The sequence below is a fragment of the Lonchura striata genome, chromosome 3 (genome assembly GCF_050655825.1).
Source record: "Lonchura striata isolate lonStrDom1 chromosome 3, ASM5065582v1, whole genome shotgun sequence".
In the NCBI taxonomy this organism is placed as follows: Eukaryota; Metazoa; Chordata; class Aves; order Passeriformes; family Estrildidae; genus Lonchura; species Lonchura striata.
In genome coordinates this window covers 58472046-58498519 of record NC_140705.1, presented here as the reverse complement: position 1 = coordinate 58498519, position 26474 = coordinate 58472046, and the positions used below count along the sequence as shown (strand labels likewise).

General features: G+C 34.6%; 1 protein-coding gene across 6 annotated transcripts in view; it reads left to right on the top strand.

Annotated features, from left to right (window-relative positions):
* The window catches only part of LOC110476021 (uncharacterized), a 212573-nt gene that overhangs the window by 156616 nt on the left and 29483 nt on the right, over positions 1-26474 (top strand). For 2 of the 6 annotated variants that reach the window (XM_085576619.1, XM_085576621.1), the window contains exons 4-11: positions 455-516; positions 10412-10509; positions 12226-12334; positions 12539-14566; positions 16883-16992; positions 18126-18173; positions 18653-18798; positions 18895-22018. In XM_085576619.1, coding sequence (XP_085432745.1) covers positions 455-516; positions 10412-10509; positions 12226-12334; positions 12539-12573 — 304 coding nt within the window. In that variant the 3' untranslated portion in view covers positions 12574-14566; positions 16883-16992; positions 18126-18173; positions 18653-18798; positions 18895-22018. Of the gene's footprint in view, positions 1-454; positions 10510-12225; positions 14567-16882; positions 16993-18125; positions 18174-18652; positions 18799-18894; positions 22019-26474 lie in introns of those variants that run through there. The other 4 variants (XM_085576620.1, XR_014954270.1, XR_014954269.1 and 1 more) reach the window with 4 other exon arrangements.

The window sequence follows — 26474 nt, the reverse complement described above, 5'->3', positions numbered from 1 at the left end:
CATATTAAATACATGAAGAAAACTTGCTATTGCTGTTATTTTTCATGCTTGTGGACATCTTGCTATCTATAAAGCATCTGTGCATGATTTTTTGCCCCAAAATATTAACTTATTTATGAGGAAATTTTATTTCATAAAACTTCTCAGCAGTGAATGCAAAATTAGGGCTGGGCTTCTTTTACTGTACAGCAAATTTCTTGAGTGCCTGGAATTAGATAGCTATAAAAATGATACAGGTATATATCTCACAGGCAGGACATTGTAGATGCTTATGAGCTGTGGGGGAAGATCATCTTTCAAGATATGTTGTCCTATTTCTCTCTGCTGTCCTATTTCAGTAGCAATCCTACTCCTGGGCAACAAGGAAAAGAAATCCATGAAGCTAAGGAAGTTAATGGATAAGAAAGAAAGGGTTCAGGCAGACTGTAAAAGGTTTTTCCTATTCTTTTTCTAGGAAGAGTCCTTCCTTCTTGAGTCTGGCTGGAGAAGTCTCCCGCAGCACAAGTCTCTGGTGTGGTGAGTGCTGTACACCTTAGAGATGTCCAAAGGAGCTTCCCGCAAGAAAAAAGGATTATCCAAAGAATTTAAATGAGATCAAGGTGTTTTCTGGAGTGCCCTCTGAGCAGACAGTGGGTGGGAAGATCCCACTGATGCAGAAGACATGGTTTGCAGCTGGCACAGGCAGTTTCTGAGGCTGTTCACTCGCTGCTGGAGATGGGCGTGCAAGAAAGATCAGCAGTGTGGGCTTGGGGGCTCTCACAGCTCCTGAGACATTTCTGAGGATTTGGTTCAAGTCATTCTAATCTAGCACAGTGTCATGACATATATGCTGCTTTTAAGAACAGAGTTTGAATCTGATACAGGCCATGCCCTTTTTTCCTTTTTTTAAGTGTTTTTGGTGGCCAAGGCCACTGGGGCATTTTGGAAAAGCCAAGATGAGAACAGCATGTAGGAAGAGTGGGATCCTGGGACTGGTTACATGCTTTTTCCTCACATAATAATGTGTCTCAGGCACTCCTTGGGAGACCATGGCAGGTGGACTCATACAGATAAACTTACAACCAGTTTAAGGATAGTTTTGCAGAGTCCGTGGGATTATCAAAACAGTATTTAAAACTAATAGTTCATGGGCTGTGTCTGAACTATTTGGCATACAATTAGCATAATCAGGCATTCAGCCAATATGAAAATATATGAAAATTTATGAAAATTTCCATTGTGCAATTTTCCAGCTGAAGATTAGCAAGATTAGTAGCAAAATTTGCACTTCTTACTGTTTACTGATGCTTATGTCTGTTGGGCAATACAGTAACACATCTGCTAAAGAAATGGAAAACATTCAAGTGCTATCAACTTCGTGAGCAATGACATATGGGTTATATTTACTCAACTGGCTTATACTCAGCTTGTCATTACTGTTAAGCATTTTGCACAGAACATGATATAAAGGTCACTCAGACTAGCTGGATTTAAAAGGTAATAAGGAAAACAACCTTGTATTAATAAATAATAATAATTCAGGGTGTGCAATCAGGTCCATTTTTTCTAGTTACCAATAACAGTATTTTGTACGCACCAATAAAGACACTGATACCACTCACTTCATGCAGAGGAACTGTAGAGATTTCCAGCGCCATAATGCTCCTGAGTGCATTGTGAGATGGAGACTATTTGTGCCTGCAAGTAGTTACTCAGGCATTAGCCCAAAGGAAGTGACATTTCATTGTTCTGCATGCTAAACACAACAGACATTATTCACACTTCTTCAAAGGAATAAACATAAAAATGGTTCTGGAAAAAAAAAAGTATTTGAGATAACTTATGAATTCTGTTAGTAACTTGTGGTATAGACACTGCTCATCATTCTGAAAATCGGTTTTGACAAGACTTTCTGAATTAGGAAAAAAAGAGATAAAAATGCAATTTAGTAAATGGTGGGAATTTACTTAATAAACTTGGGAAAAAAACCTGACTAGTTAATTTAAGATGTGCAGTGTCAGAAAAAAAGCTCACAAGAAGTCTGCAAAACATTATGTCTAAAAGACAGAAATCACTTAAATGTATGCTACATTGTAGCAAAATACATAATCTAAGTAAGGAATTATTTAAGGATTTTTAAGACTACATTTCTGAGAAAAATAAATACAAGGAGCTATTTGGGGCTATTTTTGTTTCTTTTGGGGTTGGAAGGTCTTGCATATAGAACATAAAAACATGCTTTGTAGCAACATGCAGAAGAAAATTACAGGTAAAATGAATTTAACAACCCCTATCTCAACCATAAACATTAAAAGGTAAAATATACTGCAAATTACATAGAAATTTATTAGAAATATATGTATTTGGTGAGAGTTGTTTTGTGGGTTTTTTCTGAAGAAAGAAAGAGAAGGATTTTATACTTGAAGAGAACATTCCAAGACTTGCTTCATTTCACTCAGACACTCTGAAAGTGTTTTGGTTTTATAGAGAAACACTTGGCAAATGAAGCAATTGACCATATATCCTGTGCCTTTTGAATGCCCCGAAATATCTCAGTTGCTCAGCAACATATAGCAGTCTCTAACTCCTGTTATAGATTTCTCCCCTCCTCTCCAAGAATGGATCTGATGCCCAGGTCTGACACAGCAGCTGGATTGCAAAAGAGCTTAGAAATGTAAGAGCTGTAATAGGAGGATAGAATCCTTGAGATGAAAGTATCCATAGCTTGAGCAGATGGATGCACTCATCTACTGAGCACTGGTAGGAAGTAAACAAGGTGAAAAATGGAAAGCCCAAAATTCTGTTTATTTACCTGAATATAGCCTTTGCAACATTAATAAGAGAACCATAAGGAAAGTCTTCTCAGTCTAAAATGGATTCTGTGATGACAAGAACCAAATGTGCTGTTTTAAGATAAAAACATGAGCTTGGAAAATGCATCAGGGGAACAGAGTTTGCAGTCCTCTGGAGTGTACACGTAAAGGTCTGGTTCATGACTCAAAACCACTGCACATTCGTCACAGAAGCTCATTTATTTATGAAAATAATGCACCATGCAATGTATCCAAAGAGGCTTTCCTAAATACCACTCTTCACTGATTTCAGTTGGGTAAAGCCAGTGCCAAATGTGAGATATTTTTTTCATTTAACCTTTACAGCAGAAAATTTTAAGGCATTGTCCCTTATTTAAATGCAATAGCAGAAACACTCAGAATTTGACAGAAATTTCTAAAACCAACTGTAACATGTAGCCCACATACACAACTAATATGAAGGACAAGTCTACAAAGCTTTGGAATCATTCTGCAATCTTATTAAATCAGTATGATTGGGACATATCCAGCATAGCCATCCTGTGTCTTGAGATCTCTGCTGATTGGTGCAGACCCTGCAGAGCCCTCAGTGGACAATCTTGAGAGAATTGCCTGCCGGGTGTGAGCAATGACTTGAAGTTTTGCTGCTTGGGGTTCACCTAAACTGAAAATTTAAGAGAAGAATATTAAAGAAGAAAGAAAAATGGAAAATTATTAATATAGCAGCTTTTAGATAGCTAAACAGGTGCAATTATTTCTATAAAAGACCACAACTTCAGATTAGAAGACATATTGTAAGACATATAATTACCATTCAGAATAGAACAGCTATTTTAAAATTAGGAATTTTGTCATATATAGTTGTCAGGATTTCTAACACAATAAAAGTGCTTTGAGAACTGTTTTAATCAGTAACAAAAAAAAAAAAAAAAAAAAAAATTGAAAGAAAGCCCACATAAATAGGTTAAGATTCCTAATAAGCCCAGATCTGTTAGAAATCACATTGCATTTTATTTGTCCTATTTAAAATTCCAAGTGCTTTTGTATTCCATTAACTGCCAACATTATTACAAATTTGGCTGAATACTCTAGGCAGTAGACAAAATTTTTAAGGTGGAAAAGACATGTTTAGGTTTTCTTCTACTGCTATTCTCATTTATTGACAGTAATGATCTTTCAACCTAATTATTTGGAGTAATTTTCTGTATTTCTATATTTTCTTACCTGAGAAATCCATTACGTGGCTGCCTTCCATGGATTCCACTAGAATTTTAAATTTGATGATAAGAAAAGCACTTTCTGCCAAATATATTTGATGTGGATGTTACCATTTCTGTTGCTGAAGGATTTTTATTTTGTACTCTAACTTAGTTGAGAATCCTTTCTGCCTTTACACATCATCCATAAGATAAGTAAGGCTAAGAGATCTAGACACCTTACTGAAAATAAAATATGCATGATCATCCTGGACAAAACAGCACTTCATTGACCAGTCCTATCTCCATTTCTTGTGTATTGTGTATTCTTGTGTATTTGTGGATCACTATGGTACCTCTTCATATGCTTTTTCTCTGGGCATTTCAATAAACTGTCCTATCCTCTGTCCTGACTTCATTTTAGCTTCAAGTGCTGCTCCTCTTTCATCATGTATTTATGAGTTTGTAACTACCAACAGGATCCAAATCCCGCACTGCCCTTTCTACAAGCTCTCGTTTCGCCTTTAGCAAGCCCAGAAGCTTTCTTGTTCAAACCCAGTTTCTTCATAAAGGATACCCACCTTTTCATTTTCAGTTGCACACATAAATTTTAGGTTAGTAATCTAATTAAATAAATGGGCAAAAATTCACAACAAATGTTTGTGATTTTGGTATCTTTTTTAGCATTTCTTTTCAAAGTATCTACAGTTGTGGAAAGCTAACAATTATAGGCCTCACCCCTTTCCCTTTGTTTGTTTTTTTCCTTCCTCCATGGAAAGAAGACAATCAGTTCTGTAGGTTTTCTGGTGCACTTTGGTAGAGTGCTAGTGGAAGCAAATAGAGAGGAATGATCTTTGGAGCTTCCAGAGCAGGAACACCTTGTTGGAAATTCTAACAGGACATAGGGATGAAAAAGATTTCTACACCAAAGATAACTGTGTAGCTACATAGAGCAGCTGAAGCAGAAGAGTTATTATCACCATCTCCATCCTCAGAAAAATTGGGAGAATCTGCTGTGAGATTGTTTCTGAGACCACAACACTGAAAACCATGTTAAGTACCCATTACTGCTCACTTGGCATTGTATATCAGATTAGTAAAAAATACTTAATTGATGTGATCGTGTCCCTCACTCAGAAATCCATCTGTTAAAAAGAGAGACCTTAACAACAGCCCCAGAACAGTTTCTGTATTTCAGAGCACCAGCAGAGAAGCACAGCTGAGTACCTCATCAAGTTAAGTATGAGCATATTTCATGAAGCACAATTCAGTGGGTAGCCTGGTCACACAGTACTCAGGAAATTTGAGTACAAAGCAAATAATAAAAAGTTCAGATTCTGTCAATTTCAGTATTGCTTAAGAATATAAACTGAATATTTAATGAAAAAGCAAAGCTAAACCAGAAAACCTCTAATCAATTTCTTCCACAAATGCTGTGGCATCATATCAATTATATAAATGTTCATCTAGTGACATTTTAATCTGCCAAAATAAATCTATTTAATCAACCTTGAATAAATAACCCCATGGAGGTTTTGTGTTGGTTTGGTTTTTGTTTTTTAATAGTTCTTCCTTATCCTAAACTGTGTTATCAAAATGACTTTGAGTGCCTAATCAGACACATCAGTCAAGCACCTTCAAGCACGGTGCCACCCCAAGTATGGATACCCCTCACTCAACAGCCAGCTGCAGTCAATTGCAAGTCCTTCAAAAGAAAAGATGCATGTGTAGAGGAAGAGGAGAATTTAAAAGTCAAATTATGGCCCTGACTCTTACAGCTGATCAGGCGAAGCCCTGAAGAATGAGATCTGATTATAATCACAGTCCTAATGTAAAGCTGAAGTGTAATGAGGGTATGCTGAGGGCAATGAAATCTATCCTGCTCTATTTGGGCTTAACAGATGAAAAAAGAAACAGGATGACTCAGTCTCCATGTCTTTTTTGGGTGCAGGGAGAAGAATAACTCCCCAAAGTAAGGTTACCTATTAATTGAACAAAATGTGGGCTTGCTTTATTTAGAGTACTGGTTTTAAAATGACATTTTGGATATAGAAAAAGAGATAGGGATTTAATGTTAATTACATAAATATTTCTCTTTCTTTTTACCCTCTACTTTAACTGGGAATGGGGACAGAGTAACTGAGAGAGTGAAAGGAGGAGGTATATTCAGAAAAATTCTATGTACTTGAGTTTTAAATACTTGATATTTAAAAGCAGGGTTGTCCATTCAGTTCTGGATTTTATTGTTGCATTAACACTGCATATTGAGTTACTACTTCTCTGTGACTCTTCTGACTTACTCTGTTTTTACTTTTATTGAGATGCATGTCTCCCACTGGCACAGGAAAAATGAAGATTTTCTTTGATTATTTCTTAATTATTAATTAGGGAATTATTATTTATGTTGGTCCAGCAAACTAGAGACATTAGGTCTAGGCCAGCAACAGAAATTGTTAGCATTAAATAAAAGCACAACATATAAACTAGCCCTGCTCTAGAAAGTTTGCAGTCCAGCCACAAGACAAGAAACAGGCAACAGCAGATGAATAACTGAGGCAGTAATTGCTCATGCAGTTCAGTGTGCAGAGAGCACTGCTTATCTGTTATCAACAGTTTTTTAGGTATCCTGGCAGAAGGCATTTTTCATGGGTTTCACGGCTATGTGCCATTGGAACTGATGAGTGTTCAGAAAAACATAATTGAGAAAAGTAATTTAAAGAAGGAAGGGTTTTCCTTTTTTTCCCCTTAAAAGTATTTTTATAAAATGTTGTTCTTTTTTTTGCCCCTCTCCTTTGAACAATATTTGTGTCAGTATTTATAATAATGGGAGATTGTGTAATTTTTGAGAACCCTGACCAGAGATATATATGTTCTTTCTACTAGTCATCTTGCTGATGGCATATTTTTTTATCAGAATTTTCCCAGTCTGTTGTTCAGAATATACCAGGTGGATTTTAGTGCCAGCTGAAAGACATCTTTTGAAATTATTTATCCAGGAAAATGTACTGTTAAACACAGTGAGGCATAACAGCAGTCAATCAGCCACCTACAGGGCTAAATTTATGTCCAAAGCATTAGGAACCTTATAGCCTTCCCACTCTGCTATGTGTCTTCAGGTGAGGGAAAACTGGGGATAGCCACAAATTTGTAAATGTACAAGTAGTATTAGGCCAAAAGTTGTGTCTGAACAGCATTGTCTTCCTTCAATTCCTTCAAGAAATGTCTTAATGCAGCCCAGATATCCTAGCATGTTGTTAAAAGAGTAATCAAATCCTGTAACCTGTCTGAATCCTTCACAATTCATGACTTGTTTGTTTAGGCTTCAAAAACACACCTTAGGGAAAACTCTTTCAAAAGAAGGGTTAAAAGCATGAAATAAAGACATAAAATTTCCTGCTAGTCTTCCAATAGCTTAGTTCAAAAACTTTTCCTACTACTTGTAATTTCTTGAAAATAGTAAAATAATTCTACTTCAAAGCCTGGGGGGGGGGGGGGGTTGGGTCTGTCTACACAATAATTGCAGTATATTTTTAAAATCATGACACCCACTGTAAAACAAGTGTACTGAGAAAAATCTATGTGTTTATTTGATCATTTGGGTTCTATCAACCCATCCAGAGATGTCCTATTTCCTATGTTTATTTTTGAAACCAAATTGAAGCAAATGATCCATCTAGGTTTTACTGCATAAATTACTAGCAGGTATTAACAGTTAGCCTGACTTTTCCCTCAGGTAATGAGGCCATTGATTTGGAGTGAAAAAGATACTTATGCAGAAGTTCTAGATGTCCTGCAGCAAAGCTTAACCCACAGAAAGCCATCATTTGGATAGGAGCAATCAGTAATTCACCCTGGATAAATAATCCTATTCACAAAGCTTTTTTGCTGTGCTCAGGGACATCAGACAATATATCTGTGGTCTTCTACAAAAGCTCTAGAAAATGCGGATAATGGGGCTGCTGTAAGAACTGGTGAATCACTGACAGAGAAAAGACGTTTCTCATTTGTTTTCCCACTCCCAGTGCCAAGGAAACCTAATAGAGAAGTGGACATAAAAAGCATTCATTTTCACTAAACCACTGTATTGTTTTTGAAATTTTTCTCTTTGAAAGCTTCACCATGATGTTGCAGATGTGGATCTGACTGTAGCTTTGGCCTGTCTTTGCTGCTTTAGGGAAGGTGCAGAATGGGTTCTGCTGCCCTCTTTATCTGTGTCTGCTCCTCAGACTGAAGATTTTTGTAAATAATTTGTCAGTCCCTTTACTGTGAGAAGAGAGAAGGTTTGTTATCTCAAACTTTTAAAAACCTTCATGCGTACTCGTTACGTCATGGTCTTTGCTGCCTGTCTTTGGTGTGCTGCTTGAGGAAGTGCAGTTGGTCTGGTGCACTAATTTTTAGAAATATTTTCTTAAGAAACAGGACCATGAAGGTTAATAGAGACTGCTGTGTGCTCATGATGCTTCATTCAAGAAATCTTTTTTAATAGACGCCTCATAGATAAGCCTTCAAATTTACTAGGACACTGTGCTACCAAATAACATTCTTGGGTGGGAAAAACATGCAAAAGTCCTTTTCCTTTGTAATGTGTTCTTAAAAGTGAAAGTTGTCTGGAGCATAAAAAGATTCTTAATCCAAATAATATATGAAGTATAGGATCACTATCAGTGCAGCACACTTGTTGAAAAGTTTCAGAACAGTGAAGTACAAGGTATGCGATTTATTCTTTCCTGATTTAGCTTTGAAATCTTCAAATGCAGAGATTGCTGCCTTGTAACATTTATTTAATAGAGATTGTCTCTACTTGGGGGAAGTAAGAACAAAGCACATTCAGTAATAAAATAGAGTCAGGCAATTTCAACAATATCTGTCAAATTTGAGCATAAATTATATTTGGGGACTCAATAAAAATAATAGTGCTTTGGTTCACTTACTTTGCAGAAAGTATAATGTCATTAAGCTAACCTCTTCACTGAATAACTGAGTATTGTATCAGATCTGTTGTATCACATTAAAATATTACATAAAATATTAATTTTGTGAAATGTAAGATGTCAAATTACAAATGTCTGCAAAATGTTTAGTTTAAGCCTTTGTGCATGTCTCAGATAAGCAGTTCAGTTCAACAGGTTGATAAGCTGACTTCCCACAGGCATGTGGCAGAGCACACCTGCAGATGAGCTGCCTTATCTGTATGAAAAGTTGTTGCTTGTGATATCCTCACCTAATGATAGGAGAGAATTATTTAGAAAACGAAACCATTTTTCTAGGAAGATGAATTTCATCTCAGGAAGAAATACTTCAATTCTACCCTAGATTGTATAACTTGTATAGCTCTACAGCTATTGCACATTTGCATATTTTGGGACCAGGATAGGTTTTAGTGACTCTTCATAAGTCCATGCCTCTGATCCTCTAAGAATTTGCTATTTTATATTTAGATGTTTAAAGTTCAATGGCTTTATAGTTTGAAAAATATCAATGGGGAGAAAAAGACAATAAGAGCAAGAGAATAGAATTGCTGTAGTAAATAAGGCATAAGAACACAAGGAGATGACAGGATAAAGCAGAGTCAATCTTATGAGAAAGTGAAAAGTGTCAGTTTTCTAAGATATAATCAGTTAGGTTTAAAAAAGACATGGAACCATTTCAAATTTGCCTCCTAATATCTTTGAAATTGTAGAGATGCACTATTCATCCATCTAATTTTTAAACAGAGAAAAAGAAAACAAATAAAAAAAACCCCAAACAATTATTCATTTAAATACTGATTTCTTAATACTTTTTTAGGTTTTTTTCATGTCTCAGAGCACATTCAACTCATCAATAAAAATCTGTCAGTGTGGTGCAAAACAGTTCTTGGATTATTAATTTGGTAGAAAGATGATGAAAATACTTTTTTTGAAAAATCCTTTAAAGAAAAGATCTAGAAAAGGAGGTAATCCTTCTTCCATTGAATATGTTTCTGCATTTCCAGGAAATCTGACAATCATGAGGGTTCAAAATTTGTCTGAACACTTCCCTCCATGTGTGGCTGTCCTGTCACTAACATTACAAAATGTGGCAATTGCAAAAATTGTATTATAAAGTTACAAAAATTTTCTCTTCAGTTCTCAAATACAGAATTAAATGTAATCTAACCCCATGATCACAGTTCCTTTTTACTTGTCAGCACTAAGTTGTTGCCAATAAAATAATAGTCATCAGCATCATCTGATGAAAACTTCAGAGGTGACCTCCTAGTAAATATTTTTCATCTTAGAAAGTATGCTGACTGTATAGCCTCTTGTCACTCAAAGTTATCACTGCTGCTATTCAGATTATGAAATCCATGTGCCAGAAGCATACTATCCATTACTCAGAGATGGTAATAGTTTTACATGGTGGTTAGAATTGATTCAGTTACTTCTCTTTGTAATACTGTAGGTTTTACATCTTGGTGGGTGTGGGCATCAGTCTTGAATGTGAAGCCCACAGATCTGGCTTTCTTGGAATGTGAAGAGCCTGGGAGTCCTGAGATTTTTGTGAGTTTCCTTTTTTTTTGTTGTTATTTCTAGTTGTTTGGATTTTTTGTGTGATTCTTTAATTGTTTGGTTATTTTTTTGGTTTTGTTGTTCTTGTTTGTTCAATGATTTTTGAAAATTTTATTATAGACAGCAGATGTAATCCTGTGAAAAATAATTGATGTTTAAGTGATAACAGAGTGTACGGGAGTAGAAAAAGAATCATTTAGCAAAATATAGCTGTGGCAGCAACCAGCACACTATTTATCAACATCTAGTTAATGGAGACATTTAATTTTGTGCAACTTCATTACTATAATATGTCAAGACACTGGTCAGGCAAAATGATATGCTTCTTGATTTTCCTACTACCATTATGGTGACTACAGTTATAAACTCCACACAAATTTTGCTTTACAGTGATTCCACATGAAACTGTAGCCTCTACATGAAACTGTAGCCTCTAATCCACTTTCTTGACAATGGATTGAAATTGCCATTGAACTGTCTTTTTCATATCAGAATAACTGGTACATCCTAAAAGGTGTTTTCAGTTTCCTCTAGCCAAATTGTGCTCAAATATCAAATGCATAGACAAGCAATTAATCATACATTCAGTTATTACATACACATATGTGCAAAACAAGTTCAAAAATTACATTCAGTCCTTGGTACTCTATCCTTAAATATGTCTCTTATGACTTCAAAACATACAAAAAGGCAGCCATTAGAAGTGTAGGCTCCTAATTTACTCAAAAGCATGTATATTTGCCACCCAACCAGGAAAACTTTTATGGATGAAGTCTCCAACTTGAATTTAGTTCATCTTGGCCAGATGAAGGCATGCATTAACATTAGAGTGTGTATCATCATCTGCTGTATCACTTACAAAAGATTCTTGTAAATAAATCACTATTACATAAAATAGAAAACAAATGAAGACAGAAGTTTATCATTAAAGCCAAAGATGAATTTTGGCATCTATATGAGAGGAGAAAAGGGATGACAGTGGGACACTCTGCAGGTTCATGACAGTGTACAGATTCTAAAAACAAGTGTACAGCTTTGGTGTCAGATCCTGTCCCACGTTCTTTAATAAAGAAATTTAAGTCTGCAATTGTTCTGCTCTGCAGTACAGTACAGTCAGTAAAGGTTAATGCATGTAAACTTTACAGATATATAAGCTCAGTACACCCCTACTAAAAAGTTGAAGACTCAGTAGAACAATTTGGCCCTCTGTGTTTTCCTTTTAATTTATGTTTACCTAATCTGTCCTCAACTTGTGATATATATGAAGGGTTTTCCCCTAAAACAAAAAGAACCTCTAATGGCTTGAAAACTTTTATCTTGTGGATTTTTCCTTTTTTTCCTTCAGTTAATGTCAAATTTTGTAGTCTGAAAGTAATCTTGTCAACCATCTTAGTCAATTTATAAAAGCAATATGACAGAAGAAAAATATAGATATACACTAAGAAAATGTACTGCATCTTATTAAGAAAAAAAAAAATTAATCAGAAGTAAGAAGTTCATGTTAATCTTATATTTTTATTAAATGATTAGTTTTAAATAACTAAATCATTATCTTAAAATAATTCAAATAAATTAGTTTTTGAACCTAAATATTAATTATTTCTGTTAATTTTTAATTTTAAAAAATGGAGGAAGAGTGAATTTTCTTTCCATCTTATATATCTATTAGAATTCCTTTCAGCAGATTTTATCAAATTACTTTTGAAGGTCCTGAAAACACAGGCAAATGAAAAACTAATTAGACTGATGTGTGATGCAATGGTCGTGCGCCCATGGAGGAAGTACAATACATCTGGACTTAAAAGGGTAATATCACGTGAGTAACTCTGGCCAGTTCAATTTCCTTGATAAAAAAAATACTTAGAAATTTTTTATGGAAATTAAATAGAAAGTTGAAAGCAATGTAAAAATAATATTATGACAGATTGAGAAAGGGTAATCAGCATAGCTGAAAGAAAAGTCTTCAAATTTTAAAGTGGAAACAAAGTAACAGATTAAAAGCATCTATTTGTTTTCACAGATACAAAAGGAGATTTTGTCAGTTTATTTAGCTGAGCTCTTGGATGTCTAATGCTGCTGGAGAACATTGGTAATTTCATGCCTATGAAACAAAGGTATAATTAACTAACTACACGGTACCTAAATTGCAGACATTTGGACTTACTTGAACTGCCAAGACTTCAGTGCAAGGAATTCAGTTTTGTTCCCTAGCCCCAAAGCTTAAATGGCAGCACACAATTTCATTTTAAAAGAGATTTTATCTGATGATGAGAAAAAGCTCTGGTATGGAAAGAAACCACTTTGTGCAGTTGTTGAAATGAAGATTAAGCGGTCCACACATGAGCAGCTTAAAAATCCTTGTTACTGAGAAAGTGGATTTTCATGTTTGGTTCTAGTATCAAATTAAATTTACTTTCATAAAGCTTATAAAAAGTTTTCCAGACACTCCTGGCATCTCTACTGAAAGTGACATGTGCTACAAGCAATTAATGTTGCAATCTATATTTGAAAAGGGACCTTGACAAACAAATTACTCTTTAAAACTTTTAATTGATTTTTAGTACTTTAGTAACAAGCTGAGTGCAAATCACTGAAAGAATATTTTCCAGTCATGTAAATAGCTGTGTGATTCATTCTGGAAAAAAAAAAAAGAAAAAGAAAAAAAAAGTGTTGTAAATGGGAAAGACTAACTTCCATTATTTTCCTATTCAAGTAATTAAGTCATTCTATGCAGTTAAATACGACAAACACTTGGAAAAAGTTTCATAGATGATCAACAGAAGCATAAAATAATTTCTAGAAATCTGTAACTCTGCATTTCCCTTAAACCCCTAAAGTTAACATAGCTGTAAATAATAAAAATCTATTGTTCTTATAACATTTAATAAAAAAACCCCAGAAAAGACATTGTAGCAGTTCAAAACCTTTTTGACCACTAAATTAAATAGAAATATTCCATGTGATTTGAATAAGTTTGGCTCAATCCATGACATTGTTTTCTCTTCCCTTTTGTCTATGTTTGCTATAGCATAACTCAAGTGGAACTACGTCGACATCTTAACATTTGCCTCAATGTGGTACAGTAAAAGCCTGCAGTGCAGACAGACTCTGTTCCAACTCTTTTCAGGCCATAATGTCAAACCACAGGTCTGATTTTAGAGATGTCCACATGCTTATGTAACTTTATGAGTAAAGCTTTCTTCTGGGTAACATGGTTGCTTAGGAAAATTTCTCTTCACAGTGAGAAAATCATAAGAGAACTGGGTGAGCAATGTTCAGTTTACAATTGGTTATATTCAAAATCCAATGGGACACTGTGAGCATTCTGCTGTAGGCGATGACTCTGGTTTGTGCAGGAGGTTGGATTAGATAACCTTCAGATGTTCCTCCCCACTACAGTTATTTTTCAATGCAAATTTATCACCAGAGGATTCTAAGTGTGCTATGATTAGCAACCACAAAATATACAGTAAAGGTTAAAGAAAGCTTCTCTTGGACATTAAGGAGAGTCTTTGTCCTTATGCAAAGATATTTCAGGGCTTACAGTTAAAATAATGAATGGACTTAATCAGTTTAAGTTTCTTTAGTTGGAGCATTCAAAGCTTTAAAAATTGTTAGAGATCTTGATAATTTTTAATAGACTTCTGAATATTATATAGTCCAGCATCCCTGAGTCTGTCAGCTTTGCCTTGATTTAAGGATTATTTATGTAAAAAGTACTTCTGTCTGCAGTAGGAATTCTCTTAACAACTAAAATTACAGTCACTATTAGTCATCAAGCTCTGCATCAAGTACTAAATAAACAATAGCAAGGTCCAGATGAACAATTAAAAAAAGTACATTTTGCTTTGATAGCCACAATAATATTGAGGAATGTCTCTATCTCTTCATCTGTGACCAAATAAAAAAATAAGCATTATTTTAGAAATTATGTTTTTGGAACAAGCTATTTTCTTATATTGACATATTGTTTTCATTTCATGTGCAGTTGGTCTACATGATCTGTGGTGAGTTCTGGTACCCAGCAAGTGAGTCCATATCTTGCCAGGTGAGGCAAGCTGGTTTCATAAATAAAAAACCAAAACAAAACAACAAAAAAACCCCAGCAAAATTAGGGAATAGAGAGGAAGAATAGACAAGACAGATTGAGAATTATAGCAAATAATTGTAAAAGAATTGTGGAGAAAGTGGAAAGAAGAAAACAGAGGGCAGATAGAAATGAAGTGGATTTAAATACGCCAGAGATGGAGAAAGACCATTATTTCCAATATGGTGCTAAAAGGAAGTTAAAAAGTTTGTCAGTAAGCACACAATGAAGTATTTTTCTGACAAGATATTCTTCTGTCAGTAGTTAATAAAAATGCAGAATATCTCGCTTGTGAGAAGGTCACTCTGATATTCATAATAGCACAAGAAAATCTGTGCATGGCAAAGTGCTCTGTGATTAACAATGCTTTTTCTAAAGGACTCTGTAGACAGTTATGTATCTGCACAACTCTTAGCTGTAATAAGGGAGTAGCTGTATTCAAAGAACACAGCTTGACATTTATCTTCTCTGAAAAATAAAAAGATTGAAAGCAAGTAGGGTTGCTGTTCATTTTTTTGGTTTTGTTTTTTTGGGTTTTTTTTGACAACATTGGAAGTCCTTCATGATTAGTTAGTGAGAAACTGAAGATCATTAAAAGGTCATAAGAACTTGGATGGTCTGAAAACTAGGGGAGCACAAATTGATGAAGAGCCTTGGAAGAAAATATTTTACAATTAATGTACTAACAAATAACTTTTTACTTGGATCAAAGAGATGAGGAAGCATAAATTGCCTTTCATTTTATTTTGAAAAAGTCTCTGTATAAAAAAGAAAAAAGATCTGTCATGAATCCTCAAGTAATTTTACAGTAATGTAAATATGTGGTAAGAATAGGATCTCAGCCTTCATTTTGTTACACACCATAAAATCTCCATCCCCTTTAGTCTCTCACAAATTACAGAATATAAATAAATATTTTAAAGTGTCTAATGATAATTTTAGAGATTTTTCACTGCATAAACCTTTGTATAAATATAAGCTCAACTACTTCATATTTAGATTGTAGATACAAATATGTTTTGACATTTTATTCTCTACAGTTTACTTCAGGTTCATCTAATATAAAAGGGAAATGCTATGATTTTTAGAGATTTTTACAGTCTTTTCTGCCTTATTGAAGCATTCTTCTTTCAGAGCCAAGGGAAATATATTTCTCATTTTGAACTTAGGAGTTTTAACTTTAAGCACTGGGAGTTGCTGAAAGATTAAAATCCTTTAAATTAAAAGAGAGAATAAGTTAAAACTAACTTGATTCATGTTGGTTGAGCTAGTGTATTGAAATAAATATGTAATAAGTCCAAATTTATAAAAATGTTAGATCAAGAATGTATCAAAAGCCAACAATATAACTTTTTAAACATTTTGCCAGTGGATTTCCCAAGAAAGTGTGAGGCTTGAAGAAACTTTTCTAAGTCAGTAATGAGTTAGAGAGCAGGATTTCCTCATGGCAAGAGTTTTTAAACTTTGAACTCAAGACCTTCTCAAACATTTTCCTTTCATTTTTCTTTAACAAAAGTATCAACACTTCTCCAAAAGTGTCAGCTCATATCTTCATGAAAATAAAAAGCAAAGATCAGAAGAGCAAATGATAGAATTACTAGATTCTTTGCTGTCCATAAATTTATCTAGCTCCTTTTTGAACCTGAAAATATTTCCTCTTTCCCTGAACTCCTGTGACAGCATGCTTCAGATGTTTATGACCTGCTCTGTAAAATCATAACTTCGTTTCTGAATGACTACCTAACAGTTTCTAGCAATTTTCCCCAAGTTCCAGAACTGGAAGAATGATAACAGTTCCACTGTCAATTTATACAATACCTTCATGGGTCTGTAAATATTTTATCATATCTTTTCAGGTCTTTCCTCTGTAGACTACAAAATGTCAGGGTCTCTCCTCATTCTCATGCTCTATTCCCTTCATCTAATTGTGCTTCCCTGCAGCATCTCTAGCTCTTAAATATGTTTCCTGACTAGACATAAACTAGAACTGAATCTGACACCAAGATGAAGATGCAAGAAAAATTTTTGTAGGTGAAAAAATGAATTCTCCATCTGTTTTTCAGCACCCTACCTGAGGATGGGTAGCACTGTCACCGATTTTTTCAGATTCTGATGCATGTTGACGTGTTAATTTCTGAAAACTGTTGATGGCGTCAAGACCTGAGCTGTAATTATTAGCTCCAAGTTAGACTTTACAGGATGTTTTGTATTATTTTTTCTTAGATATATTGACTTCATTTTTCAGTACTGAAGTTGTTGCACCTTTTGTCCACTCAGTTTTCTGAGGTTCTTCTGAATTTCTTCTGCAACAGAGAAGCAATAAACTACCAAATATAGTTAAGAATATTCTGGAGGAGATGGATCTGTTGGTGCTTTCCCTATTCCAGGTAATTGTGGAAGATATACAATCCAGCTCCTTGTTAACATGTAGCTCTAGTTGATCCTTAGTGGACAAGAGACCTTTATAGACAGGCTAATAATGACTAAGGAAGGAAAAATAAAGAATGGGCTAAAATAGGACTTTAGAAAATTGGTGAAATAACCATTCTCAGACTATGTTCAATACAGCAGTTCAATGAAAAGTCATGAAGTATCTCAGTCTTTATGGATTCAATTTTTCAAGGAATTGTGAAATAGGCTTCCACTTCTATGCAGTTTTTTATTGGAAAACACCTACATAAAGTGTGAGAAAAAAGGACTCCAACAGCTAATCCATACACATTTTCTCATTCATTTAAGGAGGAAGGGAAGGGAAGGGAAGGGAAGGGAAGGGAAGGGAAGGGAAGGGAAGGGAAGGGAAGGGAAGGGAAGGGAAGGGAAGGGAAGGGAAGGGAAGGGAAGGGAAGGGAAGGGAAGGGAAGGGAAGGGAAGGGAAGGGAAGGGAAGGGAAGGGAAGGGAAGGGAAGGGAAGGGAAGGGAAGGGAAGGGAAGGGAAGGGAAGGGAAGGGAAGGGAAGGGAAGGGAAGGGAAGGGAAGGGAAGGGAATTCCCTGACAGAAAATTTTACTGGAAGTAACTAATTTTTATCATCCCTCTCCCTTCCAAACCTTCACTGACTTTTGTCTCTGATATAATTCACCATAAGTCTTGTTTCTACAGAAGAGTCTACTATTACTCTGTAATTCCAGGTACTCAGTTTGAAAGAGTGTTAAATATTAGTTTACTGTTACATGATTTTATCATCATATTGAAGAGCCGTTTCATTTTTTGGTGTTATATTTACCCTATCAGATTTCCTGCTAGCTGATATACTCTTGATCTCTGTAAATAAACTTGGTTTTATTCATGCACCACTAGTGAAAATTTCTCCAAAGTATGCTAAACTGACCATGACTTGAAAATAACAATCCCTGATGGTCTGAAACTGATCTCTCCAGAGACTACAACCCATTTTGCTAAATCTTTTGTGGAAATGATGAACTCCTATAAAATGCTTTGCTTTTGCATAATATTGATAAGACATAAATTAATTCAAAGGACTCCTGCTACCTAGATAGGAAAATGTTATCTCTATTTTGCAGATGGAGAAACTGAAAAGGTGAAGAGGCTTCCTAAGGCCACAGAGTAAGGTAAGGATAGAGCTGGTGCTTCAACCTGTCAGTGTCTGGCTTCTAGTCTAAAATGATAAATGTCAAATATACTTCATGGTTAACACATAGTTAGTGGTTAATATAAGGGTAGATACATTTTGCTTGTAGAGAAATAATAAAATAAATACAAAATTTTATACTAGTCAGTTACTGTCCAACCTTTTAAGCAGATATTCAAAGTGTGGGAGAAGTAGCAGAAGGGAAATTTTCATCTTCCTGACAGTTCCTTCCTTCCTTCCTTCTTTCCTTCCTTCCTTCCTTCCTTCCTTCCTTCCTTCCTTCCTTCCTTCCTTCCTTCCTTCCTTCCTTCCTCCCTCCCTCCCTCCCTCCCTCCTTCCCTCCCTCCCTCCCTTCTTTCCTTCCTTCTCAGTATCAAAATGTGATACTAAGGATTATTTCCCTTGCAATAATTATGTTTAAAATTTATTTATTTTTTCTGGTAACATGTGAAAGAGCAGAATTTAACGGAATTACCTTGAACCCACTCTGTGTAGAACATGATGAGTTGCAAGAGCCTTTTATCCAATTCTGCATTCACAGAAGCAAGGATTACTGTCACACCAGAGACAACCCAAATGCCCCTCAGGAAGATCCTTAATCATTGGTAATCTTTATAAAAATTATCAATAATTATATTATGTTATAAAATTACTACTATAATATGGTAACTCGAGCACTGTTGTTTGTTTAATCCAATTAGTTCCAGCATTCTGAGAATGAAACAAAGGAATAAACATGATCCGTAGAAAAAGAGCACCTTCAAAATGAACACAAAATGACAACATTTCAACTAGAACGAGACAGAAATTGCAGGACAGTATTTTAAGAATATTAAAACCAACTATAAGAACAGAGCAAAGAATTTGGAGAAATTAATATGTTCCAGATCAATGCAAAATGAATACCTGGTTGTAACACTTTCTGCAAAAGTGGGAGTTGAATTTTGGTACATGCAGGAAAAATAGACAATGGTAAAACTTGTCATTCATAGATACAGACTATTAAAAAACCATATTGAAAGAGAGAAAAACAATTCCATGCACGGATTTTCATTCTTTGTCAGAAATATTGTAAATATTGAAGTGCTGCATCCAGTTTAACAAGTATTGAAACAGAGGCTGGATAGTTCTTTTTCCTTTCTATTGGCCACCATGTGAAGAGCTTTTCATTTGAAGAATGTAAAAGAACTGACTTCACAGAAAAGCCTATTCATATTTTAATTAGGGAGTCTAAAAACCCAGGTCTTTTCTTAAACAACTTTTTGTAGCTGGTACAAAATATGCCCACATTGGTCTTTGTAGAGTATTACACAAGCTCTCTGCATTCACACCACTTCACAAATGCAGGCTGACACATCTCCAGAGCCACAGATTACTGTTTTCCTCAAAAAAAATTTCCTGAGGATGAAGTCATGGTCAAAGTCCAGCCGCTGAACTGCAACAACACTTTGCAGAGAGACAAGTCAGAAAGAGAAGAATCTGCTGCTTTAGTGGCCCCACTGCAGCCTTGTTGTGTCCTGGTTCCAGGTGGCAGCACAGCCTCCCCAGGCATACTCTGTGCCCTGCCTTGCTAGATGCTTGTAGAGGTGCATGGGGCCTGACACTCCGGACCACTCCTCAGCATCCAGAGATGTTGTGCAAGAGTTTGGAAGAATTCAAAATCAAGGCTAGTAATGAAAGAGTATATACAGTACAAGTGTGCAGGAGATAATAATTCAGATTCCAAGAACTTCACCGCAGGAAATTGTCCCTGTTGCTGAGTTATAGCCATATTTTTTATGAGTTTCTCATTAGAGAATTCTCTGTAACTATGAGTGAGACTTGATCTTGTCTAGTCTGTAGTAGTTAATGAGATACTCATTTATTGCGTCAGAGTCTATTAAGAAAGAAAAATAAAGTGCTGAAAGTCTAAACTGCAGTGACATACATAGGGAACCCCAGGCACCTACAGTCAGAGTGGATTTATGGCCTCTGACAACAGTTTTCTCCTGGTTGTCAATATGTGGCATATTGTTTCTGAGTACAGCATACAATAATTTACACTCATGCCCCATAAATGTACTAAGTATTTTTTCCCTCCCATTATTGAATAAACCCATTTATTTTGTCTTTTTCCAAGCCACAGCATATATGTATATTCACAACCTGTATTAAAGGACATTTCCTCTTCCTGATGAAAATTACTACTGTATTCTTGCAGTATTATTCTCAACAGATGGAAATAGCAATTCAGTCACACTTAATAGATGTCATTTAAAACAGAATTTAGCATGAGCAGAATTGCTTTTGTTTTAAGCAGATGCTGTTACAGGATGCACATGGTGTTCTCCATAGGGCATTCAACACAGTTTTTGAGGATATTATAAAACAAAATGACAGTGATTAATGTTAATAAAAAGAGCTATAAAATTACCTGTATGCAATCACTGCATATTTCTTTATTAAACCTGTTGTGCTGTTGGCACAACATTTTTGTTCAGGTCGCTGACACAGGAAGGCTTTTGCACACCATGAACATTTAATTAATGCTATCTAGGTCAGCTCAAAGCCATGTTTGATTTTTGATTGAGATATAAATTGTGAAAGACATAATTCATATCAAGGTCAATTAGAATCTTTTCAGTACACAGTACATAACATCTTCTAATAACATTAGCATTTAATCTACTTCAAAAGTGGCATGAAACTCAGACTTAATTATTCTACTTAATGGTGTAAAGGACCTTAAGATCAGAGGCTACAGCAAAAATCAGAAATATACTTTATATCAATAGCAAATGTCAGGCTGTGTTTGATGCATATCTTTTGGGGTTTTAGTACTTCAATTCCAAATTACTTTGGTATTACCATAGGCAGATAATTAGTCTTGTCTTATCATTGAATTTGGTTCTTAGGAAAATGAGTCAAGAAACAATAAAAAAAATAATAATAAAAAAAAACAAAAACAAAAACAAACAAACAAACAAAAAAAACCCAAAAACAAAAACAAAAAAAAAGAAAACTGCATAATAATGGTAATGGGATAATGATAATGATGATGATTATAATAATAATAGTACCAACATGATAAAGGATTAATTTTTATGCATTGTCTCATTTAACTGGTGTGAAAAACTGTTTAATTATTGTGTTAACACTACTACAACTTCACCAATTTGAAAATTTTGTGTTACATAAGTAAATGGTCCCGTCACCTTAAGCACCAGTTTTAGGTGAATACTCATACGTTGTGTAAACTAGAGATGTGTTGGTTACTTTCTGCATCCTTTGCTACTGCAATGACCTTAAAGAAGTACAACAGCTTATTCAACATCTCATAACCTCCAAGAATTACTTATTTTAATAATTCTAATAAAACTAATAAAAAACCAGTAATAGTTGGTACTATTTGAATAGATTTTCTTTTTTATTTAAAAGTAGTGTTACTGCTTTCCTGGTTTGGTTTTACATTAATTTATTAAAATCTTCCTGTGTTTGCCTCCTTTGTTGCTCTTTATTTTCAAGGTGACACAGAAGTTTTTAAAGAAAGCTGTAAGAGACCTGCATAAATATTTTCTGCTGACATAATGGCAACAAACACAGAATCTCATTGGGGATTTATCAAATATCTTCAAATGAAGTGGAACATTACAAATGTTAGGATGGTTTGCTTTTGGCCATGCAGCTGATTTGTTTGGGGTTTATTCAACATTTAAAAAGAATAAAATACCTTTAGTAGACATGGGCTAATATGTCCTGTGACTATGCTGTAAGCTGGGCTATACTGATAAGCTCTAGGAAAGACTAAAAAAATAAATTCAGTCCAAATAATTTTTGCTCTACATACTGCATTGTCACTCTCTGAATGTCAACACAATTGCTACTACCATATCGGTAATTAACTTATACACTGTTCATCTTTTTTATCTGCTCTCATCCTTATTTTACATTTATTAGAAATTATTTAATTATTAGAAATTTATTAGTCTCATTTTAGTGGTAAAGGAATCATTCACTGGTAAGTTCAGCTAAGAAAATCTTCCTTTCTTAAAACAAAACTTGAAAGTGCCTCAGAAAAATTTATTGTTATTGTAGTCCCACCAAATAAACATCATCAAATCATCTTCATGATCATCAGACTTTGGCTAGACAGTAATCCTTAATCCTCTCTACACATACAGAGGATGTCTGCTGAACTAAAGGGTTTTCTGCTGTCATTTCACATGAGTACATAGTGTGTGGATTTTGTAGCATACCAAGGATATGCACTTATTTTTTAATCATCTTGACTCAGTCCAGGGGCAATTATATGCTGAGTTGGAGCTTTCTCATGACTTGAGCATGTTCTGTGATTAAGAGGTTTGTTATGTAAATATTGACTGATCATCCTGGTTTGATGCTACAGGAACTACATTCATTAGAAACAGAAGGCTGAAGTAAATCAGAAATGGAACAGAAGATTCCTTGAACCTTAGAATCTCAGGCCCAGAACTAAGCATCTGTCAAAAGATTTGGAGTAGGTCAGGGGACATTTTCTGTGTGAAGCACTGCAGAATTGATTACAAGAAACCTGCATTCTGTCCTACAAAAAAGAAGGTAGAAACTACCTTGTCATGTAGTTGAAATGAAATAAATAAATAAAGATATTAATTTAAATATTTATGAAGATATTTTATAAAGAGAAATAAAGATACATATATATTCTATTTAATATATATATCCTATTTAATATATAATATATTATATAATATATTAATATATTATGTAATATATTAAATAAAGATATTTAAATATAGATATTTCATTTATCATTTAAATATATGAATGAATAAATAAATGAAATCACATTTATCTTGCCACAGGGCTGCTTCCCCATTTCTGCAGAAGCAGTCATCTAGGCAGAAAAACATATACTAGTATTTTTTGCTTTCAACTGAAGAAATGAAATAGAGAAAATGCAGATTGGGATAAGACAAGCTTGAGGTTGCCTTCCTCAAGCCAATTAATTAGATTAAATGGCTTCAATTAAAGGCCTTGAGATCAGTTATTCCAGGTTTCCAATATATTTATTAAATGGATTTATCTCCAAACCAATAACTTTCATTATATTCTTGTATCCAGGTAAACCACTCAGTATAAAAATTAGATAAGTAAGATTCTGAAGAAGATCAAACAAGTTAAAAGATTACATATTTTTCTAGTCTTATGTTATATACCATTGTCTAAGAAAGACAAAGCTGTGATGTAGAAATACACTTTCTCTACTTTGTTACTTTCCAGACCATTTACTCTCAACAGCCAGCGCCAAAAGTATAATTAGCCTTACTTGAAACGTGGAAGCTACAATGGCAGCTGTCCAGGTGTATCAGAATGCTTCTTAGGGGAAAATAAAAGACTGATAAAATAGTCCAAAAATTGTTTGGGAAAATAATAGAGTTCTTATATATTATACACCACCAGTAAACTCAAAGAACAGAAAATACAGGTTTAGGACTTTGAGGAACTGTATACTGTTAAGTACATAAATATAAAATACCATTATCTTGTGGTCATTGAATTTAGGATTTCTATTATTTCAGAGTTTCTAAGATTTACTTCAATGGAGATCTCAGATCAATGGGCAATTCAGTTATTTTAATATATTTCCCTTTGTATTTAACATATGGTTTTAACTATTTTATTGTCTAAGTATTGTTTAAACTCTCAAATTGTATGACATAGTGTGTAGTATAAAAATAATGGACCTCTTTGCAATATTCTGATACTGATTCATCAAATACCAGTTCAAATTAAAAAAAACCAACCAAACAAAAAACCAAAACAACCCAACCTGTAGACTTTTGTTATTAGAATACTAAATTACACAAACTCATATCACTTACTTCTAGGAGGTTTTATTTAGTCTCCCTTCTTTGTCCCAAATGTGTGACTAGCAATATAATTGGATACATATTAAACATGTTTGCAGGAGGAAGCATTGTTAACTAGCCAAGTTAAAACTATGAGTTTACTAAAGTGTTCATAGAATGATTCAGAATTAATGTGAAAAAATGGCTACATTCTACATATTGGGCTGAAGTGGCATAGGATACGGTCATAAGTAGTTCTAAGAGATAAAAATGTACAACATTTGCTCATTTGACATTCAGTACAAATGCCACAGTTTGGCAGAGCAAAAAAAGCAGATTTTGGGACTCTTTCTGCCAAATCAAATACATTGCAGTACAACAGCTGTGCTGGTTCAAAGTCACTCAAGGGCCAACAGATCAGTTCTTATGCTCAAGCTTTTTGAAATGTCAGTAACATCTGTCCAAAGCAATGAATCTTCATCAGATCAGGTTTCATATGTCCTCCTACTCCTATTAAAAAACATCAAAAATTTTGATTTGTGTCCTTTAACATGCACTAGTACAGTCACATGTCCACCACTGGTTTGGATCTCATTGGCTCTATGATATCTATGACTACCCACGTGCCATTTTACAGCTGTGGCACATGAGAGTTTGATAATTTAGAAAATTAACCCACTGCAATCAAGAAGACAAAAAAATTATTCTAGTTTTTCAGTATTGTTTCCTGATTTCACAATCAGTCCTTTCAGTCTGTTACTTCTTTCTTTCTTATATGATTCCATTGCTTGTCCTGACTTGTATAAATCCTGTACACTACAATAAACCACCAGTTCAAGATCTGAATAAACACATTCTCTGCAGTTATATCTCATCACTCTGAACTTGAATTTTGTCCAAAAGGCTTTATAATCAATGTATAATGAATAACCAGTGTTGTTTGCAGATTTAATTTTATAGAAAAAAAATAAAAGCAGTAGAAGGAAGTAAAAGATCTTGCACCTCTTGGTCTTGTAATTATAAATGCCCAACTAAGCATACAGTTGTCAGACTTGTCATTTGTCCTTAAACCTATAGGGTAGACAAAAAATTGAACCATTCTAATCTATTCTTTCACTTCAACCACATATTTGAACTGAGAGAGAGAGAAAAAAATGTATTTCAGATTGGGGACCCCATAATTGTAGAAATGATTAACAGATACTTTGAAACACTGAAGGTTCAGTGAGTAGCATGACATTCCACTTTTGGGTCTGGTGATGGACAGACTAATGTGGCTGCTCTCCTAATCTATGTTCTTCTCTCTCAGACTAATCTTGCTGAATCTACCAGAGGAAATATTTTAGCATGCACCTTTAATAATGATAGAAACTTTTAATAATGATAACCTTTAATAATGATAGATGTTTAAACAGCAGATCTTCACAAAGCAAATTGCAAAATGTGCCATAGTTGCCCTTCATGTACTGGTGTCATTTATGTCTGTGACCAGTATAATAGCTGTGCTACCAAAAATTGGTATGTTCTAAATTAGCACTGAAGTACCATGGTAAGCACAATGCTCTGTCTACTCCTTCCCTGGTCACAGTCTAACAGTCTTACAAATACTATTTTTCTCTTGTATCTCATTATCTTTTTGCCCTTTCCAAATTAATTAATTTCATGAATGTTTTTTCTTCTGGCGATAATGTTTTCCCTGCTTGAGTATGAAATTATATAGTCAGCAGGAATATTATTTGTTTGTTGTATGCTGTGTTTATACTAAGTCCATTTCAGCGCCACTTTAATAATTTTAACCTTTCAGTATGGACTTTAATTCCTTTAAAAACCTTAAAAGAAAGAAAAAACCCTCAGTTTTTCAGCTATAGGCTATCGTGTATCAGCAATCTAATATGCTGGTAGTCTGTTTTAATGAGAAATTTCAGGAGAAAAAAAGAGTTGAAGTTTCCTGACACATAACAACTTGTACTTCTACCTATACAAAGAGTGAAAAGTTAGACAAAAAAGAATGTAAATAATCCCCAAAAAGCAAGATTTAGATTAACTCTTGGTCTTCTTTATTGTTTCATACTGCATGTCTTTTCTCATTAGCTCTTCTGTTTTTTCCTTTTCCTGGGAAACTGTTTTTGTCATTTAGACAGGCTTAATGAAAGAAATCCACAGACAAGGCTACCGAGACAGAAAAGAGGTGACAAAATTGATTGCCTAAGTGGAAGAAAAGTAAACAACCTTTGTTTCCCAAGTTCTTGGGGTTTTTTTTTCTACGTATCTCTTTTTTTCAGGCTTTGTATAGAACAAATACTGCTCTGAATTCTGGCTAAGTCATAGTAGAATGGCAGAGATAAGGGATCATGGGGATAGCCAGAGCTGAAGGACGCCTCTAAATACCAGGATAATTATTGCTAATGCAGAGCAGAAAGAGAAATGTGTTATGAAGCATTAAGCCAGGAAAT